We start from the raw sequence: 17,865 nt of genomic DNA on the forward strand, positions 1-17,865 counted from the left end.
GTAGCAGTGCCGAGTGTGCATCAGATGTGTAGTTGAGCAAAACTGACTCAGCACTGCTAAGTCTGCATTCGCATAGGAATGCATTGGCCAGCCTTCGGCCAATCAGCGCTGGCTCTGCCGGAGGAGGCGGAGTCTAAGGTCGGACCTGAATGGAGACTGGTGTGGAGCGACCTTAGACTCCGCCTCCTCCAGCAGAGCCAGCGCTGATTGGCCGAATTCCGTACTCTGGCCAATCAGCACTGGCTAATGCATTGTATTGGCTTGATGAAGCAGTGCTGAATGTGTGTGCTTAGCACACACATTCAGCTCTACTTCATCGGGCTAATAGAATGCATTGGCCAGCGCTGATTGGCCGAATTCCGTACTCTGGCCAATCAGCACTGGCTAATGCATTGTATTGGCTTGATGAAGCAGTGCTGAATGTGTGTGCTTAGCACACACATTCAGCTCTACTTCATCGGGCTAATAGAATGCATTGGCCAATCAGCGCTGGCCAATGCATTCTATTAGCGTGAACTGAGTTTGCACAGGGGTTCTAGTGCACCCTCGGCTCTGCTACATCAGATTGCTACATCTGATGTAGCAGTGCCGAGTGTGCATCAGATGTGTAGTTGAGCAAAACTGACTCAGCACTGCTAAGTCTGCATTCGCATAGGAATGCATTGGCCAGCCTTCGGCCAATCAGCGCTGGCTCTGCCGGAGGAGGCGGAGTCTAAGGTCGGACCTGAATGGAGACTGGTGTGGAGCTATCTTAGACTCCGCCTCCTCCAGCAGAGCCAGCGCTGATTGGTCGAGTTCCGTACTCTGGCCAATCAGCACTGGCCAATGCATTTCTATGGGGAAAAGTTAGCTTGCGAAAATCGCAAACTGACAGGGATTTCCATGAAATAAAGTGACTTTTATGCCCCCAGACATGCTTCCCCTGCTGTCCCAGTGTCATTCCAGGGTGTTGGTATCATTTCCTGGGGTGTCATAGTGGACTTGGTGACCCTCCAGACACGAATTTGGGTTTCCCCCTTAACGAGTTTATGTTCCCCATAGACTATAATGGGGTTCGAAACCCATTCGAACACTCGAACAGTGAGCGGCTGTTCGAATCGAATTTCGAACCTCGAACATTTTAGTGTTCGCTCATCTCTAGTTTTAACAGTTAAAAACATGACTGTATTCATTTGTACTAAGACATGATTGTGTATTTCTGATATAACTGCATGGCTTGCTACATGTATCAAACCCTGCAGCTATGTAAGCAGAACGCATGTGTGTAGATTTGGGTGACACCATAACCTTCTAAGTAATGTTGTGGCATAGATATGCAAATGTGTTAAAACTCACCCATGCACAAGATCGTAGTTTTCTGTATAGCGTCCGCAATTGCAGATGGCCTTATACACAAGTCTATAGTTTTTACCAATCAGTGTGCAGGCTGGAGAAACTATCCGCAAATTATGGAACAGTAAAAACCACTACAGCCGTGTGCACATAAGTTCACATCTGCGTTCGGTATTCCGTTCGGAGAGTTTGCATGGAATACCGTATGCAGCTGCAAGTGGTGTGCAGTAAAAGCACACGGTCCCCATAGACTATAATGGGGTCCGTGTGCTTGCCGTGCACTGCCCGCACGAATCATACGGACAGGATCTACGGAATGTAGATGGTGAACTACTTTCCTGTCCGCATGATCCCTGCGGAGATCTTGCGGCCAGCACACGGACCCTGTTATATAGTCTAAGCGGTCCATGTGCTTTCACTGGCACAACACTTGCAATTGTGTTCGGTATTCCATTCAGAGGTTCCTCATGCAGACTCCCCCAGACGGAATCCAAACGCAGATGTGAACGAGCGCTTAGCCTCAGAGTGTTTCTGAATTTTCCTAATCCAAGTACCCCTCCTTCAACAAACCAATTTTATCAAAGGAGCTCCAAGGCTATGATCATATACTTTAAAAGTTTAAAAAGTACATGAAATATACTAGTAAGTGCTTTTGGTGCTGCAAAGCAGGACAAATTAGACTGAAAATATACATAAAATCAGTCATTTCATGACATCCGGATCAAATGGGGTCTTGTAATATTTAATCTGTTGGCTGCTTTTCAAATGCAGATTGCAAAACATGCTGGAGCCAAGAGTATTAAAGATGAAATACATGGCCTTCAGTTTCTCTTTTATCTAATGATACTGAGAAAGAAAAAGCACGGGAATATGTTATATCTTTGTAGACATCACAGCAGGATAGAGGGATATATAATAGTCACCATATTTAATGTGCAGAAGCAAAGCCTAGAATGTGGCAAACATTTCTAAAGAAAATATGGCTAATTTGGCTATATTGTAATATAATACGTGGACTAATTTGTGTGGAAAATCTTTGTAGTGTGTAGTATGGCCTTTCATACATCTAGTTACGTAAAATAAAACATACAGTTATGCAATCTTAGCGTGGCACTATCATGTCACTGTGATGCCACCTTTCCAACAAGACAGTTTCCTCTTGATGTTAGCTGCCAAGTACACCACGTTCCAAATTATTTTGCAAATTATATTTTTCTTTGATTTTCCTGAATTGTCAATGCAGATGACACAATGGTCAAATCTTCAACTTTTAGAGTGTAAATCTAATTTTATTGGATGAACCTCCCAATGATAACATTTATTTTTTACCAATTAAAGGGATTCTAGCATTAGAATCCTTTTTTTTTAATACTAACACGTAGGAATAGCCTTAATAGAGGCTATTCTTCTCTTACCTTTATAAGTGTTCTCCGCGACATCATTTCGGTGATATTCCCAATTTTCTGCATATGCAAATGATTTTTCTCGCCCTCAGTGCTGCTTTAAAAAATCTCCAGCGCCACCTCATCTTTTTTTGGAACACCTCTCCACCTCTTACAGCTCTGGTCTTCTAAATCCTAGACATGCGCAGTCGGCTCTACCATCCAGCTTTGGGCAGAGCCAACTGCGCATATCTGCGGCCATTTTCTTGTTACCGCTTACACGTGAACAGTATGCTCGTGAAAGCGGAGTGGACCAAAATTCCTCCATGTGCGCAAACCTCATCATCAACTACAAAAATGTCTGACTGCTGTGCTTGCTAACAAGCCTTGATTGCCAAAGGGATCAAATACTTATTTCTCCATGCAAAATGCAAATGAGTTTATGAAATTTATACAATGTGATTTTCTGGATTTTATTTCTGATATTCTATCTCTCACTGTTAACATACCCTTAAAATTATAGACTGTTCATGTCTTTGTCAGTGGGCAAACATGCAAAATCAGCAAGGGATCGAATAATTATTTCCTTCACTGTATGTCTGTGAGAAAACCTTTTTAAAGGGATCCTATCATTAAAAGTCATTTTTTTTCTTAAGAAAGTCTATTTGTCTCCTACCTTTTGTCGTTTTCTCCGCACCCCCGTTCGCCTACAATACCGGTTCTTGTCGGTATGCAAATTAATTCTCTTGCAGCATTGGGGGCGGTCCTCTGCACTAAGACTACATTGGGGGCGGCCCCAATGCTGCGAGAGAATTTGCTCCACCGCCACCTCTGGAACAGACCTACAGGAGCGTACTGCGCATGTGCGCATATGCGGCTGGTCACCAAAAATATGGCCGCCTGCATGTGAATTCGACTCTGCTCGCACCCCGCGGGCAAAGCCAACTTGCGCATGCGTTTCACTTTGAACCTCCTCCTCCTGATGAAGATGGAGGCGGCGCTGGAGCGAGTTCTCTTCCAGCATTGGGGCCGTCCCTAATGTAGTCTGAGCGTGAAGGACTGCCCCCAATGCTGCAAGAGAACTCATTTGCATACCAACAAGAACCGGGATTGTAGGCGAACGGGGGCGTGGAGAAGACGATGAAAGGTAGGAGACGAATAGCCTTTCTTAAGGCTATTCTTACGTGGTACCCAGAAAAAAATGACTTTTAATGATAGGATCCCTTTAAGGCTACAATTGAAAGTTATAACACTCACCTTCAATGTTTTGTATAGTATTGCTCCTCCCTCCCTACACTTACCGATCTCCTCCCCTCCCAGGATCGGTAAGTAAATAGGCCCCGTTACCGGCTGGAGTAACTCCAGCCAGTAACGGTCTATTAAGAAAAAAAAAAACGCAGTGATAGCGGCTGTCACCAGGCCCCTAATGTCCTGGGCCTGTGGCAGCTGCTACCCCTGCTACCCCGGTAGTTACGCCACTGGCTCTGCTGCATCCAAGATAACTTCAGGATCTCATTCTATGCCTTTAAGGAAACAGCGATGAGCAGGTCACAGGTCAGTGTTAGAGGCCCTGATCTGGATGTCCTGCTTGCATGCGTCTGGATGTATTCCACTTATACTTCCTTTCTTCACATGCTGCAGCCAGTATGAGTATTAGTGAGAAGAGCCCCATAGAGAAACTGTGACTGTCCCTAATGTGAGTTTTTTAACTGCCACCTGGACCCCAGATACATTATACATGGAGGGAGAAGAAGCAGCTCAATGTAAGTTACAGTGTCAGACTGATACTGTAAATTACATAGGACTGATGCCTCTCCCTATATATAAAGCAGTCCTGTGTAACATGGAGGAAGAGGCAGCAGGTCTATGTAGGTAAAGTTACAGTAAAGTAACAGTATTATACTTCACACAGGACTGCATTGCTTTGTAGGGAGGGAGAGATGAGTGAATCATGTTGGGCTGAATAAGATTTGGTCCAAATTTTTTTAAAGTTTCGGACTGACCACTAAAAATGGAAAATGGCAATTTAACCCATAGATGTAAGCCCTCGCGGGCAGGGCCCACTCTCCCACTGTGCCAGTCGGTCACTGTTAGTAGTATATCTACCTGTATATTCTGTGTATTGTATGTAACCCCCAAATGTAAAGTACCATGGAATTAATGGTGCTATATAAATAAATAAATAATAATAATAATAATAATAATGACTCATAAATAGCCAGACAAAAATGAACTCCTGGTCATGTAATGCCTGACCCCACTGACTTGCACTTAACCCAGCCAATAACACTGAAACTACGTAGAATATAAAGCCTCTTTTCAAAAATTTTCCAGGGTCACTTTCCAATTCAACCCTCTCAGGTACTCGAAATATGTTCTCCAGAGGGATAAATTACGTGGAAATCTGCTGGACAATGTTGGGTTTTCCAGATTCCTCAGAAAGACTTCCTATCTGAATGCAGAAAACTATTTCTTTTTTAGAATCATTATGGAGTAGGCCATTTAATTTTATGTTTAATCAGTTTTTATTGAAGTTTTTGCAAATAAGAACAAGAAAAAGCAAAGCCAAAACAAAGGCATCAAATAAGGCAGCAGGAGGCATGCAGTCCACCCAGTCGTGGAAAAGTCACAGAAGAACAGTTAGGGTAGAGGGCTGTCAATGCCCACAACAGAGATACCAGTAATGGATGGTACTATAACAACATGAGGAAATGAGTAATTGGGAGGTGATGGCAGGGAAAACTACAGGACAGAAGGAAAAGTCCAGCTGTTAAAGGCCATCAAAGTGCCACCCACGTACCAGGAGAAAAAAGACAAATACTGGAGGGAAAGGGGAACATTGGGAAAGCACGGGTGTACAGAAACATACGAGACCACATACAAGACCAGGATAGAAAAGGGCACACTGAAGGAAAGAGGAGGAGAAAAGGGGAGGGGGCCTGAGGGATTTGGCAGAGAGGAATGACCAGACTGTCCTTTTAATTTTAAAGCGGATATGTTGTCTGACATTATACTGTATTCCCCACATAAGATTTCTGGAGCATCTTTTATTATGACTCTGAATTGTGCTGTTCTTCCTTGAACTCTATGAATAGATTAACAACTGGGTTATACTAGTTAGGGGTATGCCCCTACAAAGTATGGTACTGTCCAATCAGCGCTGAGAGTGCCAGACTGTGCGCTCACTGCAATGCGAGCACTGAGGACAGCGGAAGTAAAGCACTTAGTTATCTCTGGCGCTCCCATTGAAGTGAATGAGAGCACTGTCCACCACCAGTCATGTCCACATTCAGCCTTAAGCAGTCAGGATGAATGTGCAGGGGGAAAGGGGACCCTCTTGTTTTGTGGCAAAGATCTTAATTAAAGGACATAATAGAAATCTTAGAAACAAGTGGATACGGTATTTTATGTAAACCCTCCCAGTAATAGGACCCAAGCTGTTATTAGACTTAGTCCTTTTTTTTCTTTTGCGGCACTGAAAGCATGTTATAAATGCAGAGTGTAGAAGTTAATGGTGCTATTTGTCTGCCACCTGCTCATCACACTCCTACTTTGTAACATTCATTTCACACTGAAGATCACTGGGGCGCCTGTCAAAATGTTATTTTGTATTGAGCTGAAAAAACACCCAATAAAGCATGGCATTGAATAGATATTATGGCAAGTGTAGCTACGTCTCATTTTGTACTTAAGTTGTCACTATATAGACTGCTTTAGGGTGCCAAAACCGCAGCATTTTACAGAACCTGCAAAGTGGATGGGATTCTGGCTAATCCCATCCACACGTTACAGAAAAATATCCACAGCAGAAATGCTGCGATTTAAAAAATGCTTGTGTTTTTGTAAATGGCATTATATTAGTTATACTTATGGAAATATTGATGGTTTCCGTATACAGTGTTAATTCAAAGTGTAAGTAAGAAATGACAGGAACAGTTTAGGTCAAGATAAGGTCTGGAAGACCAAGAAACATTTCAGAGACAGCTGCTTGTAGGATTGCCTGAGAGGAAAATCAGAACCCCCGCTTGACTGCAAAAGACCTTCAGGAAGATTTAGCAGACTGTGGAATTGCGGTGCATTGTTCTACTGTTCAGAGACACCTGCAAAAATATGGCCTTCATGGAAGAGTCATCAGAAGAAAACCTCTGCTGCCTCCTCACCATAAAATTCAGCATCAGAAGTTTGCAAAACAACATGTAAACAAGCCTGATGCATTTTGGAAACAAGTCCTGTGGACCAATGAGGATAAAATAGGACTCTGACCACAATGATCAAAGATACGTTAGGAGAAAAAAGTGCACAGAATTTCAGGAAATGAACCTCTCTCCAACCATTAAGCATGGGAGTGGATCAATCATACTTTGGGGTTGTGTTGCAGCCAATGGCACGTGGAACATTTCACAGGCAGAGGAAACAATGGATTCAATGAAATTTCAGCAAATTCTTGAAGCAAACATAACACCATCTGTAAAAAAAAACCTGGAGATTGAAAAGAGGATGGCTTCTAAAAATGGATAATGATCCTAAACACACATCAAATTCCACCCATAGACTACCTAAAAAGGTGTAAGCTGAAGGTTTACCATGGCCTTCAAAGTCCCCTGATGTGAACATCATTGAAAATCAGTGGCTAAATCTCAAAAGAGCAATGCATGCAAAACGATCCAGGAATATAACAGAACTGTTAGACTTTTCCAAGGAAGAATAGATGAAAATCCCTCAAACAAGAATTGAAAGAACAGACACCTTCATGCAATTTTAACTTAAAGTGTGTGTTTTATAAACAAACAAATACATGTATATTAGTTGCTTAAGGTGGAAACCAAACTAAAAGTTATATGTACCAAACCTTCTAAAAATAAGAGTTCAACACATGCAAAGTTCATTCATATCATTATGGTCTTCTCCCGCATGCGAATATGTACATAAAATCATCAGAACTGGAAGGAACAAAAAATTTGCTTTGAGGCTAAGGCACCACATTGCGGAAATGCAGCATTTTTTGTTGCAGATTTTGCAGCGTTTTATTTTTAGCTTATCTCAGGAGTGGACTTAATAGAAGGGGAATGTCTAAGAGCTGCCTTTACATTTTTCAGTCCTTTTTTAAGCCACTCCTGACTATGTGCTGTGGTGAAAAACCGCGATGGAAACACATTGCGTTTTTCACAGGAAAACGTCAACATTTCCACAGGTATAATTGACATGCGACGGTTTTTGAGATCCCAGCATGTCCCCTGCGGATATTTTTGCAGGTAAAATGCTGCAGCAAAATGGTGACATTTATTCTACGTGAGACCCCAGCCTTGTACGTGGATTTTGCTTCACATTTCACCACAAATATTATGGAGTATCCCCAAGGATTTTTTCCATTGCGATTTACCTCCAGTGTGGGTGGATTTACAAGAAGCAGTCTAAACAAAGCAACATGCGACATCACAGCCAGAGAGGATTTCTGGCAAAAGAAGACAGCAGAACAGCAGGACCAGACTACGCTGGGAGGCACTGGTGCATCTGGGAAAAGGTAAGTAATTTTTGTTTTATGGGGCGTTCTTTCACCTTCCTCGTCCTAATAAAAAATAGTTTTTATACTGGACAACCTCTCTAACAATATTTTAACAAATGCCTCATGGCAAAAAAACAAAAGACTAAATGTCCATTCACATGTGAATAATATTATATAAAACTTAACATTTATTGATTATAGTTAAAAGGTAGAGACCATGAGCAAATTTAATATTGCTAGCATAACATCTCCAAATGTATGTCCCATTTAGAGGCAAATGCGCCTACTTGTCAGCTTTCTGCTTATTGTTGGCATGGTAGTGGTGCTCCGATAGGGGCCCAATACTACCAATAAGTCTTTTATTCTTGTATAGTATCTCTAAATTACCATTTTCATACGGACATAGAGATTGGCTGTGTGGACGTCAATGTCGATTCTGAGGTCACAAACTGACGTTATTTAGGAAGTAGTGATTATTGTTAGTGAATATTGTGTTTATGCTCCACTACCCTGAGGATGCCAGTCTATCAGGCGAAACAACACTTCTCCAAACAGTACTTTATAGCACAAGTGTCTAGCCAGCTAGTGCGGGTTCTGCACTTCATAGGTAGTGTGTCACCTTATAAGAAGTAGGATACTATTAGGTTATATACAGTGGGCTTGCAGCAGGTTGATGTATCTATGGGGATATCCTTAGTGCAGTCCGTATATCTGTATCCTTTTTGCACTGTGGCTATTTCAACCTTCCTTTCAGTCTTTGCAGTGGTAGTTACACTCTCACTGCTGGTGGATTTACAGTCAGTCATGTGAAAGTAGCTTTGATGAGCACTATTTCTTAGAGAAGGAAATCTTATTTTTTTGCTGATTAGCCTCTATTTTTTTTTATCTATAATCAATAAATGTTAAGTCTTTTCTAATATTATTCACATTTGAATGGGAAACTTAGGGGTTTTTTGCCATAAGGCATTTGTATAAGTACTCTAAAGCCTTGTTCACATCTGCATTGGTATTCCGTTTGGGGGAATCCGCATGGGGACCCCCTGCCCCTAACGGAATACCAAATGTAATTGCAAGCCCTGTGCAGTTAAAAGCACACGGATCCCCATAGACTATAATGGGGTCCGTGTGCTTGCCACCAGATCTTCACACAGAACATGCAGACAGGAAAGTAGTTCACAATCTACTTTCCTGTCTGCATGTTCTGTGCGGAGATCTGGCGGCAAGCACACGGACCCCATTATAGTCTATGGGTTCCGTTTTTACTGCACACCGCTTGCATTTGCATTTGGTATTCCGTTCAAGGCAGGGGGTTCCCATGCGGACTCCCCCGAACGGAATACCAACGCAGATGTGAACGAAGGCTCAGTCATGAGTTCTGTTTCAGCATCAGCTTTATTTTGCCAAAATACACGTTCTCAGAATGTAAAGGGACACTTTTACATGGCTACCTCGTTGAGATGACGCCTCTTTATTTCTTCCAATTCAGATAACCATTGTAAACTAAAATCTTGCTCCAGTGTATAATATAGTATATGAAAGCATCTTTAATTCATTGTGAGTGAGTTACTTGTCTTTTTGTAGTGTGAAGCAGACAGACTAAGGTGTGTCTTCTTTGTATCAGAGCTATGGGATGTTATGAGAAGTAACAAGTAATCACATTTACAGCTCACACTGGATTATATTGTGCACCCGGCTGTCATATGGAATCTCATTTTGGCAGCAGAAGCGTACAGAATGCCTACTGACAGGTTACCCAGTTATTCATGACTGCTAGATTTTATAGCTGATGTCACATATCATGAAGGCCACAAACCAGACAATTGTTTGGACTACAGTATTTTATTCATCTTTATATAAGTATCTCTTTTTTTGGCAATAAATTAGACATTTATATATGAGCATAGCTTAGAATTGCCAGTTTATATAAATATAGTAGCTTTGATCTATTACTGCCATGCTGCAGTTCTTAGTTGCAGTCCAGTGAAACCAGCTACAGCTATGGCGGGCAGACCTGACCTTTTATTGGTGTATTTTTTTTGTTTTTCTAGAGAGTGGAGTGAGGGTATTTAATATTTCCCCCTATGCCAGAAAACTGCCAGTGGCACATCTTTGGCCCACAGTCCATTTTTTGCCAAAATTGTGCCACTTTGCTAGGAAAATGGTGTGAGTTATGTAGGACATCTATGCCAGCTCCTGACTGGCATACATTTGCATTCTGTCACACACAGGCAGCAGGGAATGGATTAAAAGTAACATACAGAATGCCAGTCTTAATAAATTTCTATGAGGCAACTTCTATAACCTCCTTTTCTCTGTCCTTCACATTGTATAAATATTGCCAAAGCATTATTATTATTATTGTTGTTTGTTTATATAGCACCATTAATTCCATGGTGCTTTACATTTGGGGGTTTACATACAATACACAAAATATACAGGTAGATATACTAACAGTGACTGCCTGGCACGGTTGGGTAGAGGGCCCTGCCCACGAGGGCTTACAATCTATGGGGGAAGGGGGTAGAGACAGAAGGAGAGGGGGAGACTGTACAGATGGTGGTGTGGTGATAGTGTTATTGGAGGTTGTAGGCCTTCCTGAATAGGTGAGTGTTCAGGACCTTCTTGAAGCCTGTGATTGTGGGGATCAGTCTTATGTGTCTTGGTAAGGAGTTCCAGAGTATGGAGGATGCGCGGGAGAAATCTTGGAGGCGGTTGTGTGAGGAGCAGATGACAGTAGAGCGGAGTAGGAGGTCGTTGGAGGATCTGAGGTTACGTGTGGGCAGGTAGTGGGAGATTAGTTGAGAGATGAATGGAGGGGCCAAGTTGTGGATCGCTTTGAATGTTAATGTTAATAGCTAGAGATGAGCGAACACTGTTCGGATCAGCCGATCCGAACAGCACGCTCCCATAGAAATGAATGGAAGCACCTGTGATGCCGGCCAGCCGCCGGCAAAGTCAGCGTCACAGGTGCTTCCATTCATTTCTATGGGAGCGTGCTGTTCGGATCGGCTGATCCGAACAGTGTTCGCTCATCTCTATTAATAGCTTGAACTCAATTCGCTGAGCTATAGGTAGCCAGTGGAGGGACTGGCAGAGGGGAGCAGCCAATGAAGATCAGGGGGTGAGTTGAATTAAACGGGCAGCATAGTTTAGGGTGGACTGGAGGGGGGCGAGGGTGTTAGCTGGGAGTCCATGGAGAAGGGTGTTGCAGTAGTCTAAGCGGGAGATTATGAAGGCATGGACGAGCATCTTGGTAGTTTCAGGGGTGAGGAAGGAGCGGATTCGATGGATGTTCTTGAGCTGGAGGTGGCAGGAGGTGTTGAGGGTTTGAACGTGTGACTTGAAGGATAGGTCAGAGTCCAGGGTAACCCCAAGACATCGTGCCTGTGAGAGTGGTCAACTGTGTCAAAGGCAGAGGAGAGGTCAAGAAGGAGGAGGAGGATAGAGTAATGGTGCTTGGCATCATAGCTGCCTCCCCATTTTCTGTATTAACTGTAAAAGTTCACACTAGCACTGGCTCTCTGTTGTTAAGGCACGTCAAGGCAGACCGATAAAACAGTGGGTATACATGGAGCCGGACAAACCTCATTGATTAGAATGGAGTCTGTCGTCAGGAATGTTAAACCAGGAACAGTGCATTGTAAGTGACAATATTCTGACCAACATTCTCTTGAAAAAGGCATTTTTATAAATATGCAGACCATTGTGAGCAGGCCAGTGCCCACAAGGGCTTTGGCTCCAGGTTTGTATTGCTCCCTAAATTGCTGCTAATGGACAGCCTCTTGCCATACTGCCATCGTGACACTGTTTCTGGAGCTCTTGAGGGCACTAGCTTATCCATAGTGCACTTCAACTGCATCCCCATAATTCTATTTTCAAGGAGATGGTGCCATTGGACTATGTAAAGGTTTAATGGTGCTCAGAATAAAGTCCTGTACAATTTGCTGTGGCCAGTTTAATCCTAAATTCACACTAGCATTCGGGGGTTCCATCTTTAAAAAGCGGTTACACATAAAAACCCATGGATCCCATAGACTATAATGGGATTCACCAGGTTTATGCCAGGTTTATATTGAGATTAATGAAGAAAAAAGTCCTCCTTGCAGGACTTTTCGCTCTGCCCATTTGAGCAGGATTCTGTAGTGGAGTCTCCTATGGAGGTATGGGAGGTATCCAGATGTGAAAATTATTATCCTTTATGTATTAAGAAGTATTGGACATATTGATCTCTAATATGTCACCCTTTGTTTGCTATGTTGGCACACCCTGGGACTATTCACGTTAGTTTGTCTCTGGCATTTATGTTATGGCCAGCTATGATACAAGGGCATGTTCTCCATATGGTGTATCTTCTTGCAGGAATACAACAATCGCATGTCTTATAATGTGATATTTGATACCTTCCTATCAAACTTTCCTGTGCCTCTTATGTACAGACACAACCATCATACAGTTGTTGTGTCCATGCACAGGTAATACACTAGATAGGCAATGTGACCTTGTGTCATATCACTTAAGTAGATGTAGTCGCAATGTGATTACTAACATTACTTACGGATATCAGAAGGGATAATGTAAAATAAGCTTCAAGTGGATCAGTCAGCTTAATATGCTGCCTCTTATAATATCATATTATCACTACAGGACCATACTTTTAGTAGCCATAATGGCACAAAAAATACACCATTTGGTTACACGTTTTTTTTAAGTCTAATATATTTATTCATTCATTCATCGTTCAGTGTAATGACTGACATACAGGGATACACATCAGACTGTTATTCATTATTCTGAAGGAAGACTGGGAGATGTGAGGGATGTAGTTCTGTCTTAAAGAATATAGCTAACTCATACAATGAAATCAATGGGAGCCACTCAGGAGTTTTTTTCCGCGAGCCGTTTCTTCCGGCTCCCGGAAAAAAGAAGTGAAATGCTCATTCTTTAGGCCGTTTCGCCTCGCGATTTGGCCTGAAGACACTCCCTCCTCCGGATTAGACCCATTCATTGGGCCTAATCCGGAGCAGAGTACGCGGCTGGATGCCGCTGCAGTGCATTGGCTTTCAGTCACGGCTACCCAGTTTGTAGAGCGGAACCTGAGGTGGCCTCCGCCTCAGGTTCCGGTCCAAAAAAGCCTGTCTGAATTTACCCTAAATTTTCCAAGTGTCTTGAGTAGTCTAACGCTTATTGAAAGGTTTTTGGTTCTTCATGTGTCTGGGACAGTTAGACCAATCAACCACAATTTATTTCAGATGAGCAATGGCAGTCTAATGTGTATGGCCAGCTTTAGTCTTCACCCAAGTCTTTAAATCATGGACGTTACAAACTGTGTTTGCTTTCTTTGTTTCAGGTATCTTCTGTATCTTCAAATAAAGAGGGACATTTTTCATGGCCGCCTGTTGTGTTCATTTGCTGATGCTGCATACCTTGGTGCTTGCATTGTTCAAGGTAACTTTGTAAATCCTATATTAAAATATGTCAATGTAGAACAATAGAGAATATGTGGATTTGAAAATCCTCATAGGAATATGGTTTTAAAAACACCTGTACATTGCACTGTTGGCTGCTGTAGATTTGCCAGACAGAATCCACACAAAATATCTGCAGCAAATCCATCCATTGTGAACAAGACTTGTCCAGGGGCCTGTTTGTTCTTTAATGTTTATTCTCCAGTGGTAGATTAGGTATTTTGTACCCAAACTATCTCCTTTCACTGCCCCTATTATTTTTGTCCCCAGTCATGCACAAATACATGAAAGGAAACAATTTTTGGAAAATTTCCATTGCACATTATTGCACAGGTCTCATAGTAACTGTGTGGTCTGCCAATAACAAGTCCCAATATATATATATATATATATATATATATATATATATATCTAGCAAGCCATGCCTCATCTGCATATGGGGTCAGGTTCGTGTCCCACAGCACTCATTTTTTCATTGTTTCAGTAAAGGATCAATATTGTACTGTAACATAGAAAGCAATTCCAGTGACAAAAGCATATATACACTCACCGGCCACTTTATTAGGTACACCATGCTAGTAACGGGTTGGACCCCCTTTTGCCTTCAGAACTGCCTCAATTCTTCGTGGCATAGATTCAACAAGGTGCTGGAAGCATTCCTCAGAGATTTTGGTCCATATTGACATGATGGCATCACACAGTTGCCGCAGATTTGTCAGCTGCACATCCATGATGCGAATCTCCCGTTCCACCACATCCCAAAGATGCTCTATTGGATTGAGATCTGGTGACTGTGGAGGCCATTGGAGTACAGTGAACTCATTGTCATGTTCAAGAAACCAGTCTGAGATGATTCCAGCTTTATGACATGGCGCATTATCCTGCTGAAAGTAGCCATCAGATGTTGGGTACATTGTGGTCATAAAGGGATGGACATGGTCAGCAACAATACTCAGGTAGGCTTTGGCGTTGCAACGATGCTCAATTGGTACCAAGCGGCCCAAAGAGTGCCAAGAAAATATTCCCCACACCATGACACCACCACCACCAGCCTGAACCGTTGATACAAGGCAGGATGGATCCATGCTTTCATGTTGTTGACGCCAAATTCTGACCCTACCATCCTAATGTCGCAGCAGAAATCGAGACTCATCAGACCAGGCAACGTTTTTCCAATCTTCAATTGTCCAATTTCGATGAGCTTGTGCAAATTGTAGCCTCAGTTTCCTGTTCTTAGCTGAAAGGAGTGGCACCCGGTGTGGTCTTCTGCTGCTGTAGCCCATCTGCCTCAAAGTTCGACGTACTGTGCGTTCAGAGATGCTCTTCTGGCTACCTTGGTTGTAACGGGTGGCTATTTGAGTCACTGTTGCCTTTCTATCAGCTCGAACCAGTCTGGCCATTCTCCTCTGACCTCTGGCATCAACAACGCATTTCCGCCCACAGAACTGCCGCTCACTGGATCTTTTTTCTTTTTCGGACCATTCTCTGTAAACCCTAGAGATGGTTGTGCGTGAAAATCCCAGTAGATCAGCAGTTTCTGAAATACTCAGAACAGCCCTTCTGGCACCAACAACCATGCCACGTTCAAAGGCACTCAAATCACCTTTCTTCCCCATACTGATGCTCGGTTTGAACTGCAGGAGATTGTCTTGACCATGTCTACATGCCTAAATGCACTGAGTTGCCGCCATGTGATTGGCTGATTAGAAATTAAGTGTTAACGAGCAGTTGGACAGGTGTACCTAATAAAGTGGCCGGTGAGTGTATATATCTGCTTTTGTCACTGGAATTGCTTTCTATGTTACAGTACAATATTGATCCTTTACTGAAACAATGAAAAAATGAGTGCTGTGGGACACGAACCTGACCCCATATGCAGATGAGGCATGGCCTGCTAGATAAGGATAGAGTTATATACAATTTTAATTTATTTATTTTGTGCAGCAGCTTCCAATGTAGTCACAGAACAATTATGCCATGATATATAACTTGCATACAACCTTTTCTCCCCATGTCTTTCTTCCTTGGTGGCATTTGTAATAAAGTACAATGTCTTCCTTCTGCAATCAGAAATAAAACTTCTGTATGTAGCCCCAGGCTAACACAGATGGCTTTTGGGCAGCAATCACATTATGTATTTTCTTCTTTGCAGCTGAGATTGGCGATTATGATCCCGATGAACATCCCGACAATTACATTTGTGACTTCAAGATATTTCCCAAACAATCACAGAAACTGGAAAGAAAAATTGTCGAAGTTCATAAAAGTGAACTTAGGTATCTGTCGATCGCTAAGAATTGTTAAACTATTGCTATATTGATACATTACATTATTGGTTTTCTTTAAGGAACACTAATTCTTTCTTTTACTGCTTCACTAGCAACCTTTTTAAAGAACTTTGTGCTGTACATATTATCTTCTAGTGTCTAAATAATAGTACCATTGTGACTGGGATTATAGTCAACACTTGCACGGTTTGTGATGGTTTGTGCTGGACCACAGGGAGAATTCATGACATGTGGACTCAAAGAACAGTAAAGACAGAATGCCTGTATAGTGGACTGTCCCCTCATGTCTCATAGACAAGAAGATGTTTAATGAGGACCTGACATGTCTCATTTTAGTAAACTCTTGCATTTCCTCTGTAACACCATTACTGCAGCACATTCCTCTGAGAAATTCCCCAGAAATGGAAGAGTGGTAACGTCCTATGGTTAATGTATTCATACGCTCCCAAGAAAAATAACAAAGTAGCAGCACAAAGAAGAGCTCTAAGAAAAAAAAAATGCTCTGATGTTTTTACACTAGATTCACACTGTAGTTATAAAGTCCATTGTTCTGATCTATCAGAGGAAAAACTGAATACACTGCAGTGTTCAGTTTGTATCAGTCATTGTGAAAGTTTTGCAGTCCATTGTTCTCATCCTCTATAAGTGCATGCCATGATCAGGGAAATTTGAGTAAGACTTGGACACAGTCTCAGAGCATTTTTCCTCTTAACTAACCTCCTTATTGATCTGTTTACTTGGTTTCATTGATACTGGAAATTGCTCGCATAAACAATCCTACCATTGACCATTCTGCAGCATCATGGCCAACTTTTATGTTATGTGTATGATCAATTTCACTTTTCTTCATGGTAGTTTCTTTATTACATTTTTTAAATTGTTGTACAAAGGGATTAACAAACAAATAGAACTATATATGGTTACGATAATCCTAAATCTTTGGGGTTACCCTCCAAAAGAACAGAAGTAGGATGGACCAGCGTGGGATCTAGTGGTAGAAGAAGAAGAAAGAGGATGGCCAGTTTTACTTTATGAGGAATACAAGAATTTTCTAAAACCTGTTAGGAGAGAGGACAGGTCTTTAACAGCATACACTCTTTTCCATTAAATGCCTGTTAGAGAGTATTCAACATGGTCAACTTCCATTTCACATTAATATAATGGTTCTTTGTCTCTAACTATTATTGAATTTGCATGCCTGGGAGTTCAGCAATGATACTAGCCTTGCTTCCTGCTGCTGTGTCATGACAGTATGGATTCATTATAGAAAAGTCTGTTATTTAGAATATTGCTATATTTTATGTAGCAGAGGACCTTTTGGGGAACCCTCAGGGTCCAGGGCCAAGCAGCAACTGCTAATGCTTCAACCACTGTAGCTACATGCGTGTTCTTAGGCACTACAATGTAAAAATATGTATATGCAGCTCCTATATCTTAACTGTGTTTCAACTGGTGAAATATTGGAAAATAATACAAACAGAACAATAAGAATCTCATACTTCATAAAACTCATTTTAAAGGGCATCTTAAAGCCATTTTAAACTGCCACCATAGTGCTATAGATGCTGTAACATGAATAAAAAATATAACTTTGTTATGTTTCACATCCCCGTGGGTGTCAATAAAATTAATTTTTATGCATTACACAAATTAGGTACTAGCAGCACTGATATGTTCGTTGAAAACATGCACCTGATGCTGTTAGTGCAGCCCCCTGGGCATTGGAAATTGATCCTCTCACTGCTGCAATGTCACCAATCATTGTCAAAATCCCGCACATGGAAGTATATTCTTGTAGTCCAGTATACTCTTGTATGTATGAGCATACTCTGAGACTGCAAGAGCATGCTGCACGTGATCCGGATTTTGCGGATGATTTAGGTGACGTTGTCGCA

General features: G+C 42.0%; 1 protein-coding gene across 1 annotated transcript in view; it reads left to right on the forward strand.

Moving 5' to 3' along the window:
• Positions 1-15,986, forward strand: part of FRMD3 (FERM domain containing 3) — a 102,610-nt gene extending 86,624 nt beyond the window's left edge. Inside the window, exons 5-6 of the mRNA XM_075276742.1 lie at positions 13,565-13,662; positions 15,835-15,986. Of these exons, the coding sequence (XP_075132843.1) occupies positions 13,565-13,662; positions 15,835-15,986 (250 nt within the window). The remainder of the gene's footprint in view (positions 1-13,564; positions 13,663-15,834) is intronic.
• The last annotated feature ends 1,879 nt before the right edge of the window (positions 15,987-17,865 follow it).

Source organism: Leptodactylus fuscus, chromosome 1 (assembly GCF_031893055.1).
Source record: "Leptodactylus fuscus isolate aLepFus1 chromosome 1, aLepFus1.hap2, whole genome shotgun sequence".
Lineage (NCBI taxonomy): Eukaryota > Metazoa > Chordata > Amphibia > Anura > Leptodactylidae > Leptodactylus > Leptodactylus fuscus.